The 26,750-nt window shown below is 44.7% G+C and overlaps 1 protein-coding gene across 1 annotated transcript in view; it reads right to left on the bottom strand.

Moving 5' to 3' along the window:
• Positions 1-786: 786 nt before the first annotated feature.
• LOC137346341 (E3 ubiquitin-protein ligase TRIM39-like) overlaps positions 787-26,750 on the bottom strand; it is a 41,257-nt gene continuing 15,293 nt past the window's right edge. The window contains exons 4-7 of the mRNA XM_068009852.1: positions 25,972-26,121; positions 17,236-17,262; positions 9,629-9,655; positions 787-5,624 (exon numbers count right to left, since the gene is read on the bottom strand). Coding sequence (XP_067865953.1) covers positions 5,074-5,624; positions 9,629-9,655; positions 17,236-17,262; positions 25,972-26,121 — 755 coding nt within the window. The 3' untranslated portion in view covers positions 787-5,073. The remainder of the gene's footprint in view (positions 5,625-9,628; positions 9,656-17,235; positions 17,263-25,971; positions 26,122-26,750) is intronic.

Below are 26,750 nucleotides of genomic sequence, written 5' to 3'. Positions count from 1 at the left end.
CGATCAGAGAAATGCTTCAAATTTCTGTAATAAAACACCACTCAAATCAACCACATTGATTACACAGATTTCTTTATTCACTCTGTACAAATCCAGCAATGTAGAAACACCAATCAGTGTGTTGTTTATTTATAACATTATTTATTTATACAATCTATTTTACAAGAATGAACTGTTTACTATAACCAGTAATATTGAGCGGTGGAAACTCAGGAATAATCCCTGGGAAGAGCTGGATCCCGGGGCTGACATCCCTGGGGGTGGTCACTCTGTGTGTCACTCCCAGAGTACAGATGAGCCCAGTGCTGCTATAATACTGTTACATTAATAAAACACTGTGGAGCAGAGCCCTGATGACCTGAGTCAATAAACTTTCCTGGAACAATTCCCTGGGCTGGAACAAACGGTAAAACAAACTCATTCTTAAAGCCCATTCTACAAACACGTGTCTGAATTAATCTCCATTCAGGAGGTTTCCCGGGGTCACTCCTGAGTCCCCAATTTCACATTTTATTGATTAAATGTTGAATATTTGCCCAGCCCAGTGCTCCGAGGGGAGATGACACCATCCGAGGAAAGGCCTTTCTGTCCATTTCACAAACTTTGTTTTTTTAAAGGATTATCCCTTTGTTACTCCACAGATTCAATTTTTATTTCAATTCTGCAAATCTCAAATTTGTTCAGAAGTGAAAATTCCAGTGAGTTCCATTCAATCTGCTCCATAATCTGGACACTTCACTCCGGATCAGGACCTGGTCACAGATACTTCACTCCGGATCGGGACCCAGTCACAGACACTTCACTCCGGATCGGGACCCGGTGTTTTGAAAAAAAAAGCCAACGGTGACGTCAGAAGGGAGCTGCAAGGTGATTAGTTGGTGAGTAGCAGTTGTTAGAATATCTTAAAAAAAGGGGGAAAGTTGTTTTTTTTGTTGAAAAAAATCTCTGGTGATAAGGTTAGTACTACTAGAGTTTTTTTTCAAGGACTTTAGATTGTAGTGGGTAGAACAAAGCCCCTAGTATAACCAGTATTTTTTAATTAAGGGAGTAACTAATTAACCTAAGGGTAAGTCATGGCAGGAGAGCTCAGCCCCGTGATATGCTCCTCCTGCACTATGTGGGAAATCAGGGACGCTTCCAGTGTCCCTGGTGACCTGTGTGCAGGATGTGTATCCATCTGCAGCTACTGGCTACCCGCATTACGGAGCTGGAGCTGGGGGTGGATTCACTGTGGAGCATCCGCGATGCTGAGGACGTCGTGGATAGCACATTTAGTGAGGTGGTCACACCGCAGGTAATGGCTGCACAGGCAGAATAGAGATGGGTGACCACCAGACGGAGTAGTAGGCGCAGGCAGGTAGTGCAGGAGTCCCCTGTGGCCATCCCCCTCTCAAACAGATATACCACTTTGGACACTGTTGGAGGGGATGACCTCCCAGGGGAAAGCAGCAACAGCCAAGTTCGTGGCACCACGGAGGGCTCAGCAGCACAGCAGGGGAGGAAAAGGGTTGGAAGAGCTATAGTGATAGGGGATTCTATCGTAAGGGGTTCAGATAGGCGTTTCTGTGGCCACAAACGAGACTCCAAGACGGTATGTTACCTCCCTGGTGCTAGGGTCAAGGATGTCTCAGAGCGGCTGCAGGACATTCTGAAATGGGAGGGTGAGCAGCCAGAGGTCGTGGTCCATATTGGTACTAACGACATAGGCAGGAAGAGAGATGAGATCCTGCAAAGTGAATGTAGGGAGTTAGGCAGAAGGTTAAAAAGCACGACCTCTCGGGTTGTAATCTCAGGCTTACTCTCTGTGCCACGTGCCAGTGAGGGTAAAATAGGAGGATTAGGCAAATGAATACATGGCTGAAGAGCTGGTGTATGCGGGAGGGCTTTAGCTACTTAGATCATTGGGATCTCTTCTGGTGCAGAGGTGACCTGTACAAGAAGGACGGGTTGCATCTAAACTGGAGGGGGACCAATATCCTTGCAGGGAGGTTTGCTAGTACTATTCGGGAGGGTTTAAACTAGTCTTGCAGGGGGGTGGGACACAATGAGATAGTTGAGGCACATGTAGAGGTTAAAGCAAGCAAGTCCAGTAGGCAGGCCGGGCAGGGGCAGGGGCAGGACAGGGAGCATGGAAGGTCTGGTTGGCTAAACTGCATTTACTTTAATGCAAGAAGCCTTACAGGTAAGGCAGATGAACTCAGAGCATGGATCGGTACATAGGATTGAGATATTATAGCTATTATGGAAACATGGTTGAGGGATGGGCAGGACGGGCAGCTCAATGTTCCGGGGTACCGATCCTTCCGGCGTGACAAAGGTGGAGGTAAGAGAGGAGAGGGAGTTGCACTATTGATTCGGGAGGACATCACGGCAGTACTTAGAGAGGATATCCCAGGGGGAATGTCCAGCGAGGCCATATGGGTAGAACTTAGAAATAAGAAAGGGGTGATCACTTTGATAGGCTTATACTATAGGCCCCCCAATAGTCAGAGGGAAGTGGAGGAGCATATATGGAGGGAAATCACAGATAGGTGTAGGAATTATAGGGTTGTCATAGTAGGTGATTTTAATTTCCCTAATATTGACTGGGACTGCCTTAGTGCTAAGGGATCAGATAGGGAAGAACTTGTTAAGTGCATCCAGGATAGTTTTCTGAAGCAGTATGTGGATGGCCCTACTGGAGAAGGGGCTACACTCGACCTCCTCTCAGGAAATGAGGATGAGCAGGTGGTTGATGTGTCAGTGGGGGAGCACTTTGGGACCAGTGACCATAACTCTATTAACTTCAAGATAGTTATGGAAAAGGACAGGACTGGCCCTCAGGTTGAAGTCCTAAATTGGGGGAAGGCTAATTTCGATGGCATCAGACAAGAACTTTCAAAAGTTGAATGGGAGAGACTGTTTACAGGTAAAGGGACATCTGGCAAGTGGGAGGCTTTTAAAAGCGAGATAGTAAGAGTTCAGGGCCGGCATGTTCCTGTTAGATGGCAAGTTTAGGGAACCTTGGTTGACGAGGGATATTGAGGGTCTGGTCAGGACAAAGAAGGAGGCATATGTCAGGTATAGGCAGCTGGGATCGAATGAGTCCGTCAAGGAGCATAGGGGATGTAGGACTACACTTAAGAAGGAAATTAGGAGGGCGAAAAGGGGCCATGAGATTTCCCTGGCAGATAAGATAAAGGAGAATCCTAAAAGATTCTATAAGTATATCAAGAGTAAAAGGGTAGCTAGGGAGAGAGTAGGTCCCCTTAAGGATCAGTGTGGCAATCCATGTGTGGAGCCACGGGAAATGGGTGAGGTCTTAAATGAATGTTTCTCGTCCGTATTTACCATAGAGAATGTCATGGAAGCTAGTGAGTTCAAGGGAGGGAACAGCGATATCCTGGAGCATATCAACATTACAAAGGAGGAGGTGTTGGAGGTTTTGAAGCGTATTAAGTTGGATTAATCCCCAGGGCTTGACCAGGTGTATCCTAGGATGCTATGGGAAGCAAGGGAGGAGATTGCTGGCGCCCTGGCAGAGATTTTTGTATCATCGTTAGCCACGGGTGAGGTACCGGAAGACTGGAGGATAGCTATTGTTGTGCCTTTATTCAAGAAGGGCAGCAGGGATAAGCCAGGGGACTACAGGCCGGTGAGCCTTACATCATTGGTGGGAAAGTTATTGGGAAGGATTCTGAGAGACAGGATTTTATATGCATTTGGAAAGGCATGGTCTGATTAGGGATAGTCAGCATGGCTTTTGCGTGGGAAATCATGTCTCACGAATGTGATTGAGTTTTTCGAGGAGGTGACCAAGAGGATTGACGAGGGCAGGGCGATGGACGTTGTCTACATGGACTTTAGCAAGGTCTTTCACAAGGTCCCGCATGGTAGGCTGGTCCAGAAGGTTTGAACACATGGGATCCAGGGTGAGCTAGCAAATTGGATACAAAATTGGCTTGGTGATAGGAGGCAGAGGGTGGTAGTGGAGGGTTGTTTTTCAGATTGGAGGCCGGTGACCAGTGATGTGCCACAGGGATTGATGCTGGGCCCTCTGTTGTTTGTCATATATATTAATGACTTGGATGTGAATGTAAGGGGCATGATTAGTAAGTTTGCAGATGACACCAAAATTGATGGTATAGTAGACAGTGAAGAAGGTTGTCTAAGGTTACAACAGGGTATAGATCAACTGGGAAAGTGAGCAAGGGAGTGGCAAATGGAATTTAACACAGACAAGTGTGAAGTGATGCATTTTGGGAAGTTAAACCAAAGCAGGACAAATACAGTGAATGGCAGGGCCCTGGGGAGTGTTGTTGAGCAGAGAGACCTTGGGGTGCAAGTACATAGTTCCCTGAAAGTGGCAACACAGGTAGACAGGGTGGTGAAGAAGGCGTATGGCATGCTTGCCTTCATCGGCCGAGGCATTGAGTACAAGAGTTGGGACGTCATGTTACAGTTGTACATAACGTTGGTTAGGCCGCATTTGGAGTACTGCGTGCAGTTCTGGTCGCCGCACTACAGGAAAGATGTGATTAAGCTAGAGAGGGTGCAGAAAAGATTCACAAGTATGTTGCCTGGTTTGGAGGGCTTGAGTTATCAAGAGAGATTGGATAGGCTGGATCTGTTTTCCCTGGAGTGAAGGAGGCTGAGATGGGACATGATAGAGGTATATAAAACTATGAGAGGCATAGATAGGGCAGATAGCCAGAGTTTGTTTCCCATGGTAGGGGTGACTAAAACTAGAGGGCACAGATTTAAGCTGAGAGGGAGGAAGTTTAAAGGGGAGCAAAGGGGTACATTTTTCACACAAAGAATAGTGGGTATCTGGAATGAACTGCCTGAGGAGGTGGTGGAGGCAGGCACAGTGACGACATTTAAGAGGCATCTGAACAGGTACTTGAATGATCAAGGCATAGAGGGATATGGAATTAATGCAGGCAGATGGGATTAGTATAGATAGGCATTATGGTCGGCATGGACACGAAGGGCCTGTTTCTATGTTGTACGACTCTATGACTTTACTCCGGATCGGGACCCGGTTACAAACACTTTTTCACTCCGGATCGGGACCCGGTATCAGACATCTTTTCACTCCGCATTGGGACCTTTAACCTCGCAAATTATCAGCGGTGCGGAGTTTTTCCCATCGATATTCCATCCCGGATTGAAGAAGGGAAAGATTCTCTCAGTGAATGTGTGGGTGAAAGTGTGGAGATGGGACATGTTGTCCACATTGTAAAATGACACCTGTCCACCCTCATAGTCCAGGTAAACCCCGATCTTCCGGGGATTCACACACGGGGTGAGGGGGGTCCGTGACGGGGAGGTGGAGGCTAAATAACTTCCATCCAACAGCCACACAATCCAATATCCCTTCTCATGTTTCGGGTCGATTCCCCCTTTCCTGTTCACAGATTCTCGGACCACTCCCAGCCACCACTCAGTCTTGTTCCCCACCTCCAACTCCCAGTAATGTCTCCCTGATGTGAATCCCTCCGATCCCAGGACACAGGCCCAGTAATCAAACCTCTCCGGGGTGTCAGGGAGCGGCTGCCGTTCGTCTCCGTGTTTCACACTGGTCCGGTCCTCAGACAGGATGAGCCAGGGATGCGCTGTGTTCGGATCCAGAGTCACACGCTCTGCAATAAAAATATAAACCGGAGTTCGGCATCTACAGTTTGAACCGTCACCGGTGCAATCCCAGGACAGACCGGGTCAGTGTATTTACATTTTAGGATCACATTCCTGTACCTACAGGTCACACACAGACTGAACCCAGTCTAATAATCAGTGTAACTCACTTTAATTCCATTTCTCTTAGTCTCTCTCCTTCCTGAGGATTGGCTGGTTCAGCCGCTGAGACCCTGAACCCTGCTCTATGAGCAGGAACAGACCCTCACACTTCCCAACAGATTCAGATTCAATGACGTTAGCAAAGGGACAAGTAAAACAGGGAGATGGTGACATGATTTTAAGCATCTCCATTCATGCTACAAGAGCAGCAACTCACCTCCTGACTCCTCAAAGCCTGTCCACCATCTACAAGGCACAAGTCAGGAGTGTGATGGAATACTCTCCACTTGCCTGGATGGGTGCAGCTCCAACAACACTCAAGAAGCTCGACACCATCCAGGACAAAGCAGCCTGCTTGATTGGCACACCATCTGCAAATATTCACTCCCTCCACCACAAATCAAATCAAACCTCAAATCCCCTCACCGTAACTCTATACCCCCTGGTTATTGACCTGTCCACTAAGGGAAAAGGTTTCTTCCTATCTAACCTATCAATGCCCCTCACAATTTTGTATACCTCAATCAGGTCCCCCCTCAGCCTTCTCTGCTCTAAGGAAAACAACCCTAGCCTATCCAGTCTCTCTTCATAGCTGAAATGCTCCAGCCCAGGCAACATCCTGGTGAATCTCCTCTGCACCCTCTCCAGTGCAATCACATCCTTCCTATAGTGTGCTGCCCAGAACTGTACAAAGTACTCCAGCTGTGGCCTATTTATACAGCTCTATCAATACCTCCCTGCTCTTATATTCTATGCCTCGGCTAATAAAGGCAAGTATCCCATATGCCTTCCTAACCACCTTATCTACCTGTGCTGCTGCCTTCAGTGATCTATGGACAAGTACACCAAGGTCCCTCTGACCCTGTGTACTTCCTAAGGTCCTACCATCCATTGTATATTCCCTTGCCTTGTTAGTCCTCCCAAAATGCATCACCTCACACTTCTTCGGATTAAATTCCATTTGCCACTGCACCGCCCATCTTACCAGCCCGTCTATATCATCCTATAATCGAAGGATTTCCTCCTCACTATTTACGACACCAGCCCAAAGTGTTCAGAAAAGATAGAGAAGGAAACAGGGAGGTGAGGTGACAGTAATGATTTGGGAAGATATTGCAGGGAACCAAAAACAGGGCTCCTTGGATGATGAGAGAGATAAAGATTATGATGAAACACAAACAGAGGGTTTATGATTCACATCAGGTGGATTCTTCAAGTGTGAACCAGGCCATGTACAAGAAGTTGAGAGGGGAGGTGAAGAGGAAACTAACACTGGCAAAGAGAGAATATGAGAATAGAATGGCAGTCAACATAAAAGGGAACCTAAAAATATTCTACTGGCATTTAAATAGGAAGTGGTGGAGTGGGGCCGATTAGGGACAAAGAGGGTAATATATGCTTGGAGGTGCAGGACAAGGCTAATACACTTAATGAGTACTTGGGGTATTGGTGTTCAGCAAGGAAGTGCAATCTGACAAACTATCAGTCAAAGCAGAGAGAGTAGAGGCAATGGATAGGGTAAAAATTGAGAGGGGTCAAGTACTGAAAAGGCTGGTATGAACATAAGATTTAGGAGTAGAAGTAGGTCAACCAGTTCCTCGAGCCTGCTCGGCCATTCAATAAGATCATTGCTGATCTGTTTGTGTCTCGAATTCCACACTCCCATCTACCCCCGAATAACCTTTGATTCCCTCGCTGAACAAGAATCTATCTACCTCCGCCTTAAAAATATTCAATGACCCCGCCTCCACCGCTTTCTGAGGCAGTGTTCCAAAATTGCACAAGTCTCTGGACAGAAAAATGTTCTCCTCATCTCTGTCCTAAAAGGGTGACACCTAATTTTAAAAACAGTGCCCCCTGTTTCTGGACTCACCCACAAGAGGAAACATCCCCTCCACATCCACCATTCAGGATCCTATAAACATCTATCATCAAGTCTCCCCTCAATCTTCTAAACTCCAGTGAAAACAAGCCCTGTCGGTCCAACCTTTCCTCATAAGACAACTCATTCATTCCAGGTATCAATCTAGTAAACCTCCTCTGAACTGTCAACACATTTACATTCTTCTTCAAATAAGGAGACCAAAACTGCACACAGTATGTTTGGTATGCTTAGGGTTGTTAAGTCACCTGGTCCAGATGGCTTACATCCCAGGTTACTAAAGGAAGTGGGGATGGAGATAGTGGAAGGGCTTGCCATAATCTTCCACTCTTCCCTGGATTTGGGGGAGATGTCAGAGGATTGGAGAGTGGCAAATGTGACATCCTCATTCAAGAAAGAATGTAAGGGCAGTCCGAGCAACTACAGGCCAGTTAGTTTATCAGTGGTGAAGGTTTCAGAAACAATAATCAGGAAAAATAACAGACACTTAGAGAGGTTCAAGTTAAATAAGGATAGCCAGCATAAATTTGTGAAAGGCAAATCATGCTTGACTAATCTAATTGAATTTTTTGGTTAAGTAACGGAGAAGGTTGATGAAGGCAATGTGGGGGATGTTATTCATATGGATTTGAAGAAAGCTTTTGATAAAGTACCACATAAAAGGCTAGTTAACAAAAATGAGGACAGCCAGTATCCAATTGGTTAAAAAAAATGGTCTTAAGGACAGAAAACAGTGAATCGTAGTAAATGGCTGTTTTTCAGACTGGAGGATGGTGTCCCAAAGGATTAATGCTGGAACCACTGCTTTTTTCTATATATAAATTAAATAAATGACCTGGATCTTGGAATACAGGTAGAATCTCAAAATTTGCTGCTGACACCAAACTTGGAAGTGTGGATAATATGAACCACCAGCAACAGGACATAGAAAGGCTAGTAGAATAGGTGACAGATGGAATTTCATGCTGACAAGTGTGAGGTGATGCATTTTGGCAGAAGGAACAGGGAGAGGCAACAAAGACTTAATAGCATAGTTCTAAAGAGTGTGCAGGAACCGAGGGACCTGGAGTGCATGTGCATCGATCTTTGAAGGTGGCAGGATTTATCAAGAGAGAGTGGTTAGTGAAGCATATGGGATCTTGGGCTTCACAAATAGAGGCATTGAGTACAAAAGCATCTAAGTTATGCTGAACCGTTATAAAGTTTTGGTTGGGCCCCAACTGGAGTATTGTGTCCACTTCTCATCACCACACTTCAGGAAGGATGTGAGGTTCCTTGAGAGGGTGCAGAGGAGATTTATCAGAATGGTTCCAGGGATGGGGGATTTTAATTACAAGGTTAGGTTGGAAATCTTAGAATAAAGGAAATTAAGGGGAGATTTAATAGAGGTGTACAAGATTATGACAGGCTTAGATCAGTTAGACAAGGAAAAACTGTTCCCATGAACTGATGGTACAAGTACTCGGGGACACAGATTGAAGGTTTTGGGCAAGAGATGCAGGGGGAATATGAGAAAGCATTTTTTTTACACAGCGGCTGGTCGCTGTCCACAAGGATGGTGGAAACAGAGACAAACAATGACTTAGAGGAAATTGGATGGCCACTTGAAGGAAATAAACTTGCAGATCTACGGGGATAGAGTGGAGGAGTGGGAGTGACTGGATAGCTCCACGGAGAGTCAGCATAGACTCGATGGGCCAAATGGCCTCCTCTGCTGTAATTGACTCTATGACTCTACATGTTATCAGTGGCGTACAGGGAAAAACAGATAACAGCTGTGTTGGGGAATGTGTTACCCTGACCCTATGACACAATCCCCTCTTTCCCACTACAGTATTTATAGACAGTGTTTCAGACAGGACTTTTGAAAATGCTGATGTTTTCATTAATCTTAAACATGCCACACAGACCAGAACCTGAACTTCACAAAATAAAAACAGTAAATTCCCAGGATCTGAAGTCTCTCACCTGCAAACATCATCTTCTCCTTCCGCTCTGAAAAAGTATTAAAATAACATCAATGATGTCGTCACATAATAAAATGTAAACACTGAGCATAAATGGAAAGCAGAACTGGGTGACACAATGATTGTTATTTATTTACAATATGCAAATGATTTCTAGTTGGCCACCACTACTAAGGAAGAACACCGACTGGTTCTGGAAGAGCTTCTGTAGTTATTACAAGAGGTGGGGTTAAAATTTAACCCTCGCAGGGTGTCATTGGCACAACATCATGTAACCTTACTGGGAGTCTCCATCTCAATGACTGAACAGAAGCTCAGTTAAAGGTACAGTTTATTCACAGACTCCCTTTCCCTCTTTCCTAAACAGCCTTGTGATCATCTCTCAGCCTTGCTGGCTCTCAGATGACATTCATTTCCAGGTTTGGTGAACTAGTGAAACCTCTGTACAAACTGTTAAAGGGAAAGGTGGATGATGTGCAGTTCAGCCGGAACCCAGAGCACACTGAGGCCATCTGTCTGCTCTAACAGGTCACCATGCAAATGATTTGCCGGCAGCCCCAGACCCAAATAAACCATTTCACCTTGAAGAGGGAGCAACTGACCAGAGTCTGTCTCCTGTCATCAGTCAAGATATACAGAGAAAACTACACTATCCTCACACACTGCTTAAATTGCTAATGAAACTTGGCGGCCCATCTCACTGCTTAATGTTGACTACAAGATTCTGTCCAAAGTCATAGCCAGTCGAGTCAAATCTGCTCTGGAGTTGGTGATTCACCCCGATCAGACCTGCACTGTACCCGGCAGGAAGATCTCTGATAGTCTCGCGCTACTCAGGGATACGATCGCCTACGTACGGGACAGGAGGGTGGACACCTGCCTCATCAGCCTGGACCAGGAGAAGGCTTTTGACAGGATATCGCACACCTACATGATGGACGTGCTTTCAAAAATGGGGTTTGGGGAGGGAATCTGCAATTGGATCCAACTGCTCTACACAAACATCAGTAGCACAGTCTCAATCAACGGGTGGGAATCGGAAAGTTTCCCAATCAAATTTCGAGTCAGACAGGGCTGTCCTCTCTCCCCAGTCTTGTTTGTTTGCTGTATTGAACCCTTTGCTGAGTCTATTGGGAAGGATGCGAGCATAAGAGGGGTGACAATTCCAGGCAGCGGAGGCACTCAGGTTAAAACCTCCCTGTACATGGATGACGTCGTTGTCTTCTGCTCGGATCCGTTGTCCGTGCGCAGACTGATGAGCATCTGCGACCAGTTCGAACTGGCCTCGGGAGCCAAAGTTAACCACGGCAAGAGCGAGGCCATGTTCTTTGGGAACTGGGCTGACCGATCCTTTGTCCCCTTCACTGTCAGGTCAGATTACCTGAAGGTGCTGGGGATATGGTTTGGAAGGGCCGGGGCGTGCACCAAAACATGGGAGGAGCGAGAAGCCAAGGTACGACAAAAGTTGGGCATGTGGGGGCAGCGATCTCTCTCCATTGTGGGTAAGAACCTGGTCATCAGGTGCGAGGCGCTCACGTTGTTGCTCTACGTGGCGCAGGTCTGGCCCATACCCCACTCCTGCGCCGTGGCTCGGACCGGGTCTGGAGGGACACGATGTTCAAATCTCTGGACAAGGGCGGGAAAAATGTACCCAACGTGGCCCTCATCCTGATGACCACCTTCGCGTGCGGCTGCATCAAGCTGTGTGTAGATCTCCAGTACGCAAACTCCAAGTGTCACTACGTGCTGAGGTTCTATCTGTCCCCGGTGTTGCGAAGGATGGGCCTGGGCACATTGTCGCGGAACGCTCCATGCAGTTGGGCCGTGCCATACCACCTATCCTTCGTGGAGCAGTTTCTGCGGAAAAACACCTTTGACCACCGGTCTATCAGGCAGTGGTCTGCACGGAATGTCCTCAAGGCCCTATGGGAAAAGGAGACGGTGGATCCTGTCGGATGGATCCCCGAGCAGACCGTCAAAGTCATTTGGCGGAATGCCTCATCACCAGAACTTTCAAACAAGCACCAAGACGTAGCTTGGCTGGTGGTGAGAACGGCCCTCCCCGTCAGATCCTTCATGCACACCCGAAGTCTCGCCCCCTCCACACAATGCCCCAGCGGTGGCTGTGGTGGGGAAGAGAAGGTCGGCCACCTCCTCCTGGAATGTGCCTTTGCAAAGCAGGTGTGGAAAGAGATGCAGTGGTTTTTGTCGAGGTTCATCCCAAGCAGCTCTGTAACACAGGAGTCTGTGCTCTACGGGCTGTTCCCAGGGACGCACACCGAGACAAACATCAACTGCTGCTGGAGGACTATCAATTCGGTGAAAGACGCCCTTTGGTCTGCCCGAAACTTGCTGGTCTTCCAGCGCAAAGAGTTGTCCACCACCAAATGTTGCAGACTGGCACATTCCAAGGTCCAGGACTACGTGCTGAGGGACGCACTAAAGCTTGGGGCAGCCGCAGCAAATGGGGAAAGACCACAGTGTAAGGTCCCCCCACCAAGCTGAACTGAGGGGCTGGATCCATAGGAAACCCCTCGAACTGTATCGTTGATATTTTCAATTGCTGTAAATGTAAAACTGTAATTGGCATGACAATTGTGAAACGGAAGGGTTGTGAAGAAACTCATGATAGTATTGAAGGAAACTGATCTCCCTTGCAATGTTTGTATTTTTTGGTGCTGTTTTGAAACTGTTTGGCAATGTAATTTTTACAGATTTTTATGAATAAAGTATATTTTGGAGAAAAAAAAAATTTGCTAATGATACTGGAAGTCACACTAATCTCGGCCCGTCTGAGCCATTGAACATTGCTGGAACATCATTTAGACATCATGTCTAAGCATACTATGGTTGCCACACTACCAGAAGGACGTGGAGGCTTTGGAGAGGGTACACAAGAGGTTTACCAGGATGTTGCCTGGTCTGGAGGGCAGTAGCTATGAGGAGAGGTTGGATAAAACTCGGATTGTTTTCACTGGAACGACGGAGGTGGAGGGGCGACATGATAGAGGTTTACAAAGTTATGAGTGGCATGGACAGAGTGGATAGTCAGAAGCTTTTTCCCAGGGTGGAAGAGTCAGTTACTAGGGGACATAAGTTTAAGGTGCGAGGGGCAAAGTTTAGAGGGGATGTGCGAGGCAAGTTCTTTACACAGAGGGTGGTGAGTGCCTGGAACTTGCTGCCGGGGGAGGTGATGGAAGCAGGTACGATAGCGACGTTTAAGAGGCATCTTGACAAATACAATAGGATGGGAAGAGAGGGATATGGACCCCGGAAGTGCAGAAGGTTTTAGTTTGGACAGGCATCAAGATCGGCGTAGGCTTGGAGAGCCAAATGGCCTGTTCCTGTGCTGTACTGTTCTTTATTCTTTGTACTACATTATTACCTCAGTTGATGTAATACACATGGGAACTGCATGAATGCCCAACCTCACGATTTAACTTTCTGGCACAGCCGGTCCAGGAGACGGCAATTCCCGGCGCTCCTAATATCTATGTTGATGGCTCATCTTTTCCATGTGGATGGTTAACCAGTAACAAGGTTTGCTGTGATTCTAAGGCACTGAACCCTCTAGTACCAGTGAACTCTTCATTCTGTCCAGCATGCTGAGATAGCCACTTTGGTAATGGCAGTAACAGAAATCGCTGATCGACTCATTGATATTCCATACAATGGAACACACCATGAACACCTTGCTGTCTTTGCCCCTTTCCCGTTGGCATTACTGAGTAATCTCTGATGGGGAATTATTGGTACATAGTGCATTGTTTCGGCAATTATGGGAGCTTCTGCGGAGCAGGGCACAACTGTGTTTTACAGGTCAAGATAAGGCTCACACTAAAGGCACAGACCCACAATGTGGGGAATCCTCACACGGATCAGGTAGCCAGATTTTATACGTAAAGTTAAGATTCAAAGATCCACACCCTGGTGAATCCTCACATGGTCTGGGCAGACGTGTTTTGTTGCTTTTGTAAAGCTTCACAGACCCACACTCTGGGGAATCCTCACGTGGATTGGGAAGCCAAGGAGAATGTTGTTTCTGGTGACCTGTTTGGACCTTGATTATATGGTGTCATGTCCTGGTTAGAGAGGTGACTGGTCCAGTACGATTTACTTGCTCTTCAAATGATGTGGTCACTTTAAAATTGCACCTTCACTGGGAACCAGCATGGTAAATCCTTGCCCTAGTCAATGGCATGGGCTCACCTGATCATCTATGTTCCCAAGGAAGAATCTAACCACTCCAACTACCGCCTCTTGATGTTCAAACCCATCCCTGATTCCTTCCCTCCCACGTTGCAGATGAACTTTATAAAATGTTCTCCCTCCATCAGGACACTCCTTGGCTGAATTGGAGCTTGTTACAAAGGCAATGTAGTAATCATGGGGGACTTCATATAGACTGGACAAATCAAACTGGAAAAGGTAGTGTGGAAGATGAGTTGTGGAATGCTTTCGTGAGTTTCCCAGAACAATATGTTTTGGAACCAACTATGGATAAAGCTATTTTAGAAAGACGCGGAGTTAATTAGTAATCTCATGGTCAAAGATCCTCTGGGAAAAAGTGACCATCATATAATTGAATTCCATATTAAGGGTGAGAGCGACATACTCAAGTCCAAAACAAGAATCTTAAACATAAATAAATTCATTTACACATGTACGAGGGGAGAGCTTGCTAAGGTTGATGGGGTAAATAGACTAAAAGGTAGGATGAACAAAGAACAAAGAAAATTACAGCACAGGAACAGGCCCTTTGGCCCTCCAAGCCTGCGCCGATCCAGATCCTCTATCTAAACATGTCGCCTATTTTCTAAGGGTCTGTATCTCTTTTCTTCCTGCCCATTCATGTATCTGTCTAGATACATCTTAAAAGACGCCATCGTGCCCGCATCTACCACCTCCACTGGCAACGCGTTCCACGCATATCCCCCCTAAACTTTTCCCCTTTCACTTTGAACTCGTGTCCTCTAGTAATTGAATCCCCCACTCTGGGAAAAAGCCTCTTGCTATCCACCCTGTCTATACCTCTCATGATTTTGTACACCTCAATCAGGTCCCCCCTCAACCTCCGTCTTTCTAATGAAAACAATCCTAATCTACTCAACCTCTCTTCATAGCTAGCGCCCTCCATACCAGGCAACATCCTGGTGAACCTCCTCTGCACTCTCTCCAAAGCATCCACATCCTTTTGGTAATGTGGCGACCAGAACTGCACGCAGTATTCCAAATGTGGCCGAACCAAAGTCCTATACAACTGTAACATGACCTGCCAACTCTTGTACTCAATACCCCGTCCGATGAAGGAAAGCATGCCGTATGCCTTCTTGACCACTCTATTTACCTGCGTTGCCACCTTCAGGGAACAGTGGACCTGATGGTAAATAAACAGTCGGAAACTTTTAAAGAAATGATTCAAAATTTTCAACAAAAATATGTTCCATTAAAAAAACACAAGGTCAGCAAGTAAGATCCATCCATGAGTTAATAGAGAAGTTAAGAATAGTATATTAGATTTAAAGAAGATGCTTAGATTGTTGTGAAGAACAGTAGTATGCCTGATGATTGGGAGTGTTTTAGGAACTCTCTGTGCCTGCCTGGGGTGGGTGTAACCAAAGGCTGCCCTGTCGATGGATCTCCCTCAAGCCAACAGCGGTGGTCTGGCTGCCTTTTCTGCTTTTTATTTAAATATTTTAAAAAGTTGGTGCTTCCATGTTGAAGCACCCTCTCCGTTTTATACCCTCTACTGCAGCCTGCTGCTCCTCTCTAGCTGGTAGGCCTCTGATTTGACCAGGTTTGAGAACATGCCCACTGCCCTTAATTGGGCAGGGAACCTGCCGCCATTAAAATCCCAAAGAGTGACCTCCCCCAGAGGGGAAGGATCAGGACTGAGAAATAGTCCTGTATCCTGTTTCCTGCCTCAGAGGGAAAATCTAGCCCTTTGTCTCACTCTTCACAAGACAACACAAATTACATACCAGAAATAGAGGGTAACCAAGGGGCTAATAACAGTGAGGAACTTAAAGTAACTGACATCAGCAGAATACAAGTATTGGAGAAAAGTAAGGGAATAAAAGCAGACAAATCTCCAGGACCTGATTGCCCGCATCCTAGGATTCTAGAAGAGGTAGCTGCAGAAATAGTGGATGCGCTGGTTCTGATTTTCCAAAATTTCCCAGATACTAGAACAGTTCTAGCAGATTGAAAGTTAGCAAATGTAGCACTGGCATTCAAGAAAAGAAGAGAGAAAACAGGAAATTACCGGCCAGTTAACCTGACATCAATTGTCAGGAAAATACTGGAATGTGCAATGAAGGAACTCTTCACAATGCACTTAGACAGAATCAACATAGTTTTACAAAAGAGAAATCATGTTTGACAAATTTATTCAAGCTTTTTGAGGATGTAATTAGTAGGGTAGATAAAGGGGAGCCAGTAGATGTAGTGGATTTCCAAAAGGTATTGAATAAGGTCCCACACAAAAGGTTTATATACAAGGGCTCATGGTTCAATGAAGAGTGCAGGAGAACATGCCAGGAGCAGCACCAGACATACCTAAAAATGAGGTGCCAACCTGGAGAAGCTACAAGATAGGACGACATGCAGGCTGAACAGCAGAAGCAGCATGTGATAGACAGAGCAAAGACATCCCACAGATCAGATCAAATCAAAGCTCTGCAGTCCTGTCACATCCAGAGGCAGAGGGTTGTAGATCTTTGGAATTGTCTAATCCAGAGGGTTGTGGATGCTCCATCATTGAGTATATTCAAGGCCGATAGATTTTTGGTCTCTCGGGGAATCAAGGGCCGTGGGAAACAGGCAGGAAAGTGGAGTTGAGGCAGAAGATCAGCCATGATCGTATTGAATGGCGGAGCAGGCTCTACTCCTGTTCTATTTTAAAAAAGAGCTATACAGTTGGAGGTATGGTGGCAAAACTGGTAACTATATACTATGCTTGATGGACTCAGAGCTGAAAGAATGCATCGCCTATTTTGCCTGTGGATTGCGGTCGATGTCTTTCTGGATGACTATCCAGCAGTAATTTTGGGAGATTGTGATGGTGTAACCCAGGACCCACTGACTGTACACAACGAGGCAGCCAAAAGAAAGCAGGAAATTGAAGTTGAAAGATGGCTATGTCGATGGTGGAGCTGCCGCTGGGAAATTGTGAATCCTGGTCAAATAGTATGGGAACTGAGTCGTTGTCGTGTATGTGGCAGATTTAACGTACTGCCACCTCACAAGAACACAGAGTCCTTCTGCAGGTCTTTTATTGAGTCAGACTGTTCTAACAGACACACACTGTTCTGCCAGCATGTACTGAAGGAAATAGAAGATCTCTCTCTCGGTCTATTTAAACCCTATTTATTATACTCTCAGAATTCTGAAAACTCAAGCCAGATTAATTTTTTTTTTTAAAACAAATTGTTGATCGGTGTTCATCATTGGAAAAGGAAGAGTGGCAGCACCAGAATTTATCACAATATTTATCTATAAAATACAATCCAGCTACGTTGATACTGGACATCATCCCTTTCAATAATTACACATTGCATGGAGGGACCATGTAAACACAGCTGAGATTTTCACATCATCGCTTCTTACCTGAGTCTATTAGATGCTCCTGTAGATCTGGAAGAGAATAGATTTTCATTAGAAACAGCCTCCAGCTGTACTGACTGGTCTCAATTATATTTTTTCGTGGGCCTTGGAATGACTTTCATTAGAGTTAAAGAGAAGAATTTCAATTCAGATGGAACAAAGGAAATCTTATGTTTATACAACAACTTACCACATCATCTGTCTCTGCCCTCACCACAGCTCATATGTTGCTGAAACCTCACTCCATGCCTTGGATACCTCTAAACCTGACTATTTCAATGCTCTCCTGGCCAGTCTCCCATCTGAACACCTTCCATAAACTCGAGCTCATTCAAATGTCTGCTGCCTGTTTCCTAACTGACACCAAGTGTTATTCACCCATCACCCCTTTGGTCACTTACCTACATTGGTTTTTTGTCCTGTAACACCTCATTTTTAAAGTTCCCATCCTTGTATTCCAATCCTTCCATGACCAACTCTGTAAGCACATTCAACCCTCCAATCCTCCAAGATCTCTGCACTCCTCCAATTCTCCTGCACATCCTTGATTCATCCCTCCACCATTGGCAGCTGTGTGTTCAGCTGCCCAGGCTCTAAGCTCTAGAATTCCACCCTAAACGTCTGACTTTCTCTTCCCTTAAGACATTCCTTCAAACCTCTTTGACCAAGCTTTTGGTCACCACTCCTAACATCTCCTTTTGTGGTTCGGTGTCAAATTTCATCTGCTAATGCTCATGTGATGCGTTTTGGGACATTTTACTACATTAGAAACGTAGAAAATTTACTGCATGGAAGATGGCCTTTCGGCCCATCATCTCTGTGCTGGGTGTACAACAGCTATCCAGCCTAATCCCACTTTCCAGCTCTTGGTCTGTAGCCTGTAGGTTACGGTACTTCAAATGCATATTCAAGTATTTTTTTTAAAAATGCAATGAGGGTTTCTTTCTCCACCACCCTTTCAGGCAGAAAGTTCCAGAACCCCACCACCCTGTCGGTGAGAAGGTTTCTCAACTCCTTTCTAATCCTTTTACCAATTACTTTAAATCTATGCCCCCATAGTTATTGACCTCTCTGCTAAGTGAAATAGTTCCTTCTGAAACATTCTATCCAGATCCCTGATAATTTTATACATCTCAATTAAATCTCCCCTCAGCCACCTCTGTTCTGAAGAAAATAACTCCGACTTATCCAGTCTTTGCTCAGAGCTAAAATTCTCCAGTCCTGGCAACATCCTCAAAAATCTCAAGTCCCATTCGCCTATTAGCCCTGTGCTCGCTGACCTACATTGGCCCCAGCCAAACAACTTCTAAAATTCTCATCCTTGTTTTCAAATCCCTCCATGCCCTCACCCCTCCCTATCTGTGTAAGCTCCTCCAGCCTACAACCCTCTGAGATATCTGCGCTCCTCTAATTCTGGCCTCATGTGCATCCCCGATTATAATTGCTCCACCATTAGTGACCGTGCCTTCAGCTGCCTGGACCCAAACTCTGGAATTCTCTCCCTAAACCGCTCCACTTCTCCACCTTGCTTTCCTCCTTTAAGACACTCCTCAAAAACTACCTCTTTGACCAAGCTTTCAATTATCTGATTTAATATCTCCTTTCGCAGCTCGGTGTCATACTTTATTTTAAAAATGCTCCTGTGAAGCACCTTGGGACATTTTATTGTGTTAAAGATGTGAGATAAATATAACTTGTTATTGTTCACAGTAGTTAGCATCGACTGAGGCAACCACTTACAGCTGATTGACAGTTAACTGTCACTGACAGGCAGTTTCTGATGAGTGTTGACTAACTTACAGTTTCTTATACAAATTTTTTTTAAGCTTTTAAGTTAAATTCAGAAAGTTAAACTAAATTTCACTTTGATATTACATATCCAAGAGTTCTACTTGCACCAAATTCCCAACTGCTATACTCTGCGATGCACTCTATACTGATCACTCTGGTAGTGTTGGCCGAGTGGAATTCCACCCAAGCAAACTAATTATCATAATCTTCAATGTAAAATCATCCATCAATCAGTGCATTCAATGTCTGTAACTGAGACAGAACCAATGAAGCTTCAAGGTGCTGGGGTGGGGTAGTGTAACAAGTGATGGAAAAACATTTCCCTTTCCAATTGGGGCTGGAGACTGGGAATGAAGCAATGTACAGCTCTCTATTCTGCATATTCCACAGTAACTAATTTAAACTGCTGTGTTGAACTGTCTCTAACTAGTGTGACTTGAATGCACATGAAACCTTTTTTTTTACTTTTCCTCTTTTCAATTATTATTACTCCCACTTACAATTGTACATCGTCAGTGTTGGGTTATCCCACACAGAGCCCCCAATAATATGTTACGACTCAGGTGGGAGGAATGCACTGTGTGTTTTAGTCCCACTTCTCCACAGGTCACAACATATATTTTTAAAATGTCTACCCAGTTACCGATACTGTTAATCATACACTGTTTATCCAAGAATAAAATACACCAATCGGGTTTCTTTAATAAACCACAAAATTATCAGTTTAATATCAAACAAGACTTATCCCGTAATGAAGCAAAGCATTAACAAAGGGATTGAAATATGAAAGTTCGCTTTTTAAATTCCCCACTCACACACACTGGGAAAAAAGATAGAAATTCTCTCTCATGGGGTCTAATACAAAAAAAAGACAAAAAAGAGAATACTTTTGCCAAATACTTGCTAATGCTTGAAGAAAAAAGAGAAGGTATGGAACGATGTTAGATGTCCCTTTTTTTTTTGCCTAGTATCCAGGTATAGAGTGACAGGTCACTGAGATCCTTTTCTGGGGCAATTCGTTCAGGCAGCGTCAGCAATTTATCCAGTAGGTTTTTCCAGTGTCTCAGGAGTAATGCAGTATTAGGGATTTTAGTTCCCACACATTCAAAGTGCAGGGTTTCTCTGTGACATGAGGAAAGAGATGAGTTGACACACTTGATCTCTCAGGGTTCCTTAGAGAGGTGCAAGAAAGTTTCTTTTTCCTTGGCAAGCCAAACACCAAATGTCTTCAAAACAGTTCACACCCCAGCTGAATTGAAAACAATCCAAATCCCAAAACAGAAAGTCAACCTCTTGACCTCCATAAACCTTGACATGTGGCTTCTCTGTAAACATCTTCCCAAGGCTTCTGTTGTTTATTGCTTAAAGCACATGATTTCCAGTAAAGGTTGTTTTCAAACAATGTCACTGTGTCCTTTCAGTGAACTGTCAACAACAAAGCAAAGTCCAGCTTCTATGAAATCTTCAGCCTTCCAATGAATCCATCTCCAAAATTTAAATAAGTCCTCAAAAAAATACTTAACAAAAAATATAGAAGCACTGTCATAACACTAGTCTGCTCTTGCAAATGACTGACAGTGCAGACAATGGCTATGGGGATGTTTGCAAGTGACCATTAATTTTGCCAAAGAGGACTTTCAGGGCCTTCTTGAATGGTGAGGTTGAGGTGCAGCTCAGCAGAATTATCAGTTCATCAGGACCAGAGACCTCACATGTGGTGAGGCAGCAGGCGTGGGCTGAACAGGTTGAGGCACTCATTGTCTCATTAATAGTCCTAACGATGGCAGGGCAGTGCAGGAAACTGTTCAGGAATCCTGCTGCGAGTAACTCACCTCCTGAACCCCCAAAGCCTGTCCACCATCTACACGGCACAAGTCAGGAGCGTGATGGAATACTCTACACTTGCCTGAATGAAAGCAGCTCCAACACACTCAAGAAGCTCGACACCATCCAGGATGAAGCTTGAGTGGCATCCCATCCACAACATTCACTCCCTCCAACACTGACATACAGTGGCAGCAGTGTGTACCATCTACAAGATGCACTGCAGCAATTCACCAAGGCTCTTTCAACAGCACATTCTAAACCTGCGACCACTACCACCTAGAAGTACAAGGGAAGATGATGCATGAGAACACCACCACCTGCAAGTTCCCCTCCAAGCCACACAACATCCTGACTTGGAACTGTATCGCCACTCCTTCACCGTCGCTGGATCAAAATCCTGGAGCTCCCTTCCTAACAGCACTGTGGATGTACTTACCCCAAATGGACTGCAGTGGTTCAAGAAGGCAGCTCACCACCACTTTCTCAAGGGAAATTAGGGATGGTCAATAAATGCTGGCCTAACCAGCGATGCCCACATCCCATTAATGAATATATTAAAAAAAGTTCAATGATCTGAGCAGATCAGGTAAGGTAAAGAACTCAATTTTCGATCACTTTCTGCCACACCCAATCTAATGGTGAGATTGCACCAATTCATGGATGATTTTACCTTGAGGATTAGAATAATTAGTTTGCTTGGGTGGAATTCCACTCAGCCAACACTACCAGAGTGATCAGCACAGAGTGCATTGCAAACAGACTGTAACAGTTGGGAATTTGGTGCAAAGAGGACTCTTGGGTAAGTAAGAAACAAGCCAGTTAGCAACCTGGCAGAGAGGCTCCAATAACTGCACCCCTTCTCCCCCACCCCCTGAAATATGCAGACCAGCAGCTCCTTCAATTACTCCAAACCCTTCTTAAAGTTTTCTTTTTCTGACTTTGTAGGGCAAAGATTCATAGAATTACATAGAATATGCTCCACAGAAACAGGCCCAATCCCTGTCAGCATTTATAGGAATGTAAGAACATAGGAAATAGGAGCAGGAGTAGGCCATTCAGTCCCTCTAACCTGCTCCGCCATTCAATTAGACCATGGCTGATCTTCTACCTCAATGCTATTTCCCCGCACTATCCCATATCCCTTGAACATACGAATTAGAAGCAGGAGTAAGCCACTTGACCCTTCGAGCCTGCTCCGCTATTCAATAAGTTAATGGCTGAACTGATTACTCCACATTTTCACCTATCCCCGATAACCTTCGACCCCCTTACTGATCAAGAATATATCTACCTCTGCCTTAAAAATATTCAAAGACTCTCCTTCCACTGCCTTTTGAGGAAGAGAATTCCAAAGACTCACCACCCTCTGAGAGAAAAAAAATTCTCCGCATCTCTGTCTTAAATTGGTGACCCCTTATTTTTAAACAGTGACCCCTAGTTCTAGATTCTCCCACATTTACATCCTTCTTTAAATAAGGAGACCAGTACTGTACACAGTACTCCAGATATGGTCTCACCAATGCCCTGTATAACTGAAGCATAACCTCCCTACTTTTGTATTCAATTCCCCTCACGATAAACGGTAACTTTCTATTAGCTTTCCTAATTACCTGTGGTACCTGCACACTAACCTTTTGCGATTCATGCACTGGGACACCCAGATCCCTCTGCATCTCAGAGCTCTGCAACCTCTCACCATTTAGATAATATGCTTCTTTTTTATTCTTCCTGTCAAAGTGGACAATTTCACGCTTTCCTACATTTACAGTCTGTTTTTATGTTTCTCGCTAGTTTACTTTCATGTTCTATTTCCCCTTCCTTTATCAGTTTCTTGGTCCTCCTTTACTGAATTCTAAAATGCGCCCAATCCTCAGGCATACTACTTTTTTGGCAACTTTATAAACCTCTTCCTTTGATCTGATACAATTTTTAACTTCTCTTGTTAGCTGTAGTTGGATCACCTTTCTTGCTGGGTTTTTGTGCCTTAAAGGGAAGTAAATTAGTTGTAAACTATGTATTAATTCTTTAAATGTCAGCAATTGCCTATCTACTGTCATAACTTTTAATGTAGTTTCCCAATCTACCACAGCCAATTTTCCCCTCATACCCTTGTGGTTTCCTTTGAGACCCTAGTTTTGGATTGAACTACATCACTTCCAAACTTAGTGTAAAATTCTATCATATTATGGCCAGCTCTTTGCTAAAGGCTCCTTTACAATGAGATTATTAATTAGTCCTTTCTCACTGCACAATACTTCATCAAAAATAGCCCGTTCTCTAGTTGTTTCCTCAACATACTGTTCTAGAAAACCATCTCGTATACATTCCCACACCCTGTCGGGCATCTTGGCACTGGCAAGGCCATTCATTCTAACCCACAGGTCAGAAGGAATGAGCGAAGGCTGCTGGCTTGAATGGCATGGAGGGAAAAACTCAGCGGAGCAAGTGGAGGAGGAGCTGAGTCTGTGGAAGGGTGGATATATGGGGGGAGGGGGGTGGAAAGAATATTTAGGATCTTGGCTCCGTTACGCTTTTTGCGCTGACAGCCGAGGGGACGAAGGAAAACCAGGGTTTTTCACTAACACTCGTTCCCAAGAGTGCAGCTTCAAGCCCAACCTCAGACGTTCCCCAGAAACAGAGACAGAGAAAACTGACTCTCCCCAGCTGGACACCAGCACAAACACAGTAAACTGAGCCGAGAGAGTGATCCAGTTCTCAGTTGGCTCCAAGGCCTCTGACTCCAGTATTGAGGAGACGGGGATACTGGAGCACATAGATATCTCTCTGGAGTGACCAGTCAATGGGAAGCTATGGATTGGTAAGCTGACAGAGCCTGCCTTCAGCTGCAAGCATGAAACAATGCCTGCTGATGTTGAATCAAATAGGACTGAGGAACCTGGTCTCCAACACTGAGAACATGGAGCACCTTGCTAGTCTGGCATCAGACTCTGCTGTAATTATCAGCATTGTACAGGTGACACTACAGCTCCATAAGCCCACCCAGCAGTTGGCTTCTGCTTCTGGATAACCAGCAACTCTCTCATCAGGGGATGAAACAGAAGTCAGGGTCACCAAATAAATGGAGCCTCAGGCTTTAGGAGACAGACCCAAGGGTGTGATACTTGCCTTTATTAGCTGAAGCATAGCATACAAGAGCAGAGAGGTTATGATGGAGCTGTATAAAATGCTAGTTAGGCCACAGCTGGAGTACTGTGTACAGTTCTGGGTACCACACTATAGGAAGGATGTGATTGTACTGGAGAGGGTGCAGAGGAGATTCACCAGGATGTTGCCTGGGCTGGAACATTTCAGCTATGAAGAGAAACTGAAAAGGCTAGGGTTGTTTTCCTTAGAGCAGAGAAGGCTGAGGGGGGACACGATTGAGGTATACAAAATTATGAGGGGCATTGATAGATTAGATAGGAAAAAACTTTTTCCCTTAGTGGAGGGGTCAATAACCAGGGGGCATAGATTTAAGGTAAGGGGCAGGAGGTTTCAAGGGGATTTGAGGAAAAAATGTTTCACTCCGAGGATGGTTGGAATCTGGAACACACTGCCTGAAGAGGCGGTAGAGGCAGGAACCCTCACAACATTTAAGAAGAAGTTAGATGAGCACATGAAATGCCATAGCATACAAGGCTACGGGCCAAGTGTTGAAAAATGGGATTAGAATAGTTAGGTGCTTGATGGCTGGCACAGACACGATGGGCCGAAGGGCCTGTTTCTGTGCTGTATAACTCTATGACTCTAATTACTTGTCTAATATTTATAAGCCCATAGAAGACTTCTGGATTCCCTTTTATGTTAACTGTTAGTTCATTCTCATACTCCCTCTTTGCTCCTCTCATTTCCCTTTTCGCTTCCCCTCTGAACTTTCTAAATTATCCTGGTTCTCACATGTATTATCCACCTGACATCTGTTATATGCCCCTTTTTCTGCTCCATATTACTATCTACCTCTTTTGTCATCCAGGGGACTATAGTTTTGCTTGCTCTCCCTTTCCCCCACATTTTAGGCTTGGTAGCATAATTGAAGCCCATGGGATAAAGGGACAGTAGCATAATGGATACGAAATTGGCTAAGGGATAGAAATTGGAGAGTAACTACCTTCTGTCTATTTCCTAGCAGCCATGTCTCACTCCCACATTACAACAGTGACTGCACTTCAAAAGTACTTCACTGGCTGGAAAGAGCTTTGAGGCACCTGATGGCTGTGAAAGGCACTATATGAATGCAGGTCTGATTACCAATTTCACAGGCTTTGATTTTGTAAAGAAGCCTCTTGTGCAATACCCAGTTAAAAGCTTTTTACACAATGTCTAATGGCCTTCACTAACCCACCACCTTAGTGACTATTTTAAAAAAATGTCAAATTTATTAAACATGACCTTCCTTTGAAAGCATGTTGGATGTCCTAAATATGCGCTCCTCTAGCCAAGCAATCATATATTGCACCCCTAATAATTCCGTCAAGCATCTTTCCTGTTATGATTACACCTATAGTTACCCAGGCCTCGTCTTGTCATCTTTTTTAAAGATGGAGACTGCATTATCTTCCTTCCAGTCTTTGGGAACTATCCCACAGTGTAATGCATTATTAGAAATATGGACTGGGGCTCGTACAGCAAATCTCTCATCTCCCTGAGAAACATCGGGTGGATATTATCTGATCCGGCAAATCTGTCTAATTTCAGGTTATTTAAATCAATATCCGTAATTACTAGTTTGATCATCAAATTGCAACAGTCAAGCATTAGCTTTAACAGTAGAGACTGATGCAAAGTACTGTCATAACTTAGTGAGTCTTTTGTAATCTGTCCTTGAACATCCATCCCTGGTCCAATATAGTGTTTGACAATTCTTGGACTCGTCACATAACTGAAAAAGCTTTCCCCATTGCTTCCACAATTGTCTACAATCCTCTTTTCCACTGTCCTTTCAGCTGATCTAATAGCAGCCTTCCTTCTCTCCAGTTGTTCTTTGTACGTTACTCTGTTTAGTATAAATTAGAGATTCACTGACATCGTCCTGTTTGGGAACCTGGTCTGTCTTTTACACTGTGCACAAACTGTAGTAAGAATTCACTTTGGGAACTAATGATGACCAAGTAAGCGTGTTACCTTTCAATTCTTTCCAGGTATAGAAAACACCATTCCATCGGTTCAACGTGTAGAGAAGAGCTGCAATTATCAGAATAGCTGTAGAAATGGTGAGAAACCAGAAAGCCACACTCCATCCTGAAACTCCCATCTCCTGAGGGAAAAACTCACCTGTAAACAAACAAACTTATTGTTGTATGACTGAGATATCATTCACAAATCAAACAATAAATCAATGGGATCATGTAAATATTACACTGTTACAGCCAGATGGTAAGGGGTAGTTCCCGCGGTTCACTTCCTAACCACAAGTGTTTTTATTACTAGGGTTTAAATCCCTTGTGTTTAATTCATCAAATAAAAAGACAGTGACAAGTTTTCTTGTCGGATTAAAACAGAAGATTAACTATTTATTAACAATACGCACATACAAACATACGAATTAGGAGCAGAGGTAGGTCATTCGGCCCCTTGAGCCTGCTCCACCATTCAATAAGATCATGGCTGATCTGTTTGTGTCTCAAATTCCACACTCCCATCTATGCCTGACAACCTTTGATTCCCTTGTCTAACAAGAATCTATCTACCTCCACCTTAAAAATATTAAGTGTCACCGCCTCCACCACCTTCTGAGGCAGAGTTCCAAAGTCACACAACCCTCAGAGAAAAAATATTCTCCTCATCTCGGTCCCAAAAGGATGACCCCTAGTTTTAAAACAGTGCCTCCTAGTTCTGGACTCACCCACAATATTCATTTGCGAAATGATCACAACCACACCCACGTATGCATTCACTTGCAT

The sequence above is a fragment of the Heterodontus francisci genome, chromosome 29, assembly GCF_036365525.1.
Source record: "Heterodontus francisci isolate sHetFra1 chromosome 29, sHetFra1.hap1, whole genome shotgun sequence".
NCBI classification, from domain to species: Eukaryota; Metazoa; Chordata; class Chondrichthyes; order Heterodontiformes; family Heterodontidae; genus Heterodontus; species Heterodontus francisci.
This window is presented reverse-complemented; position numbering and strand designations above follow the sequence as displayed.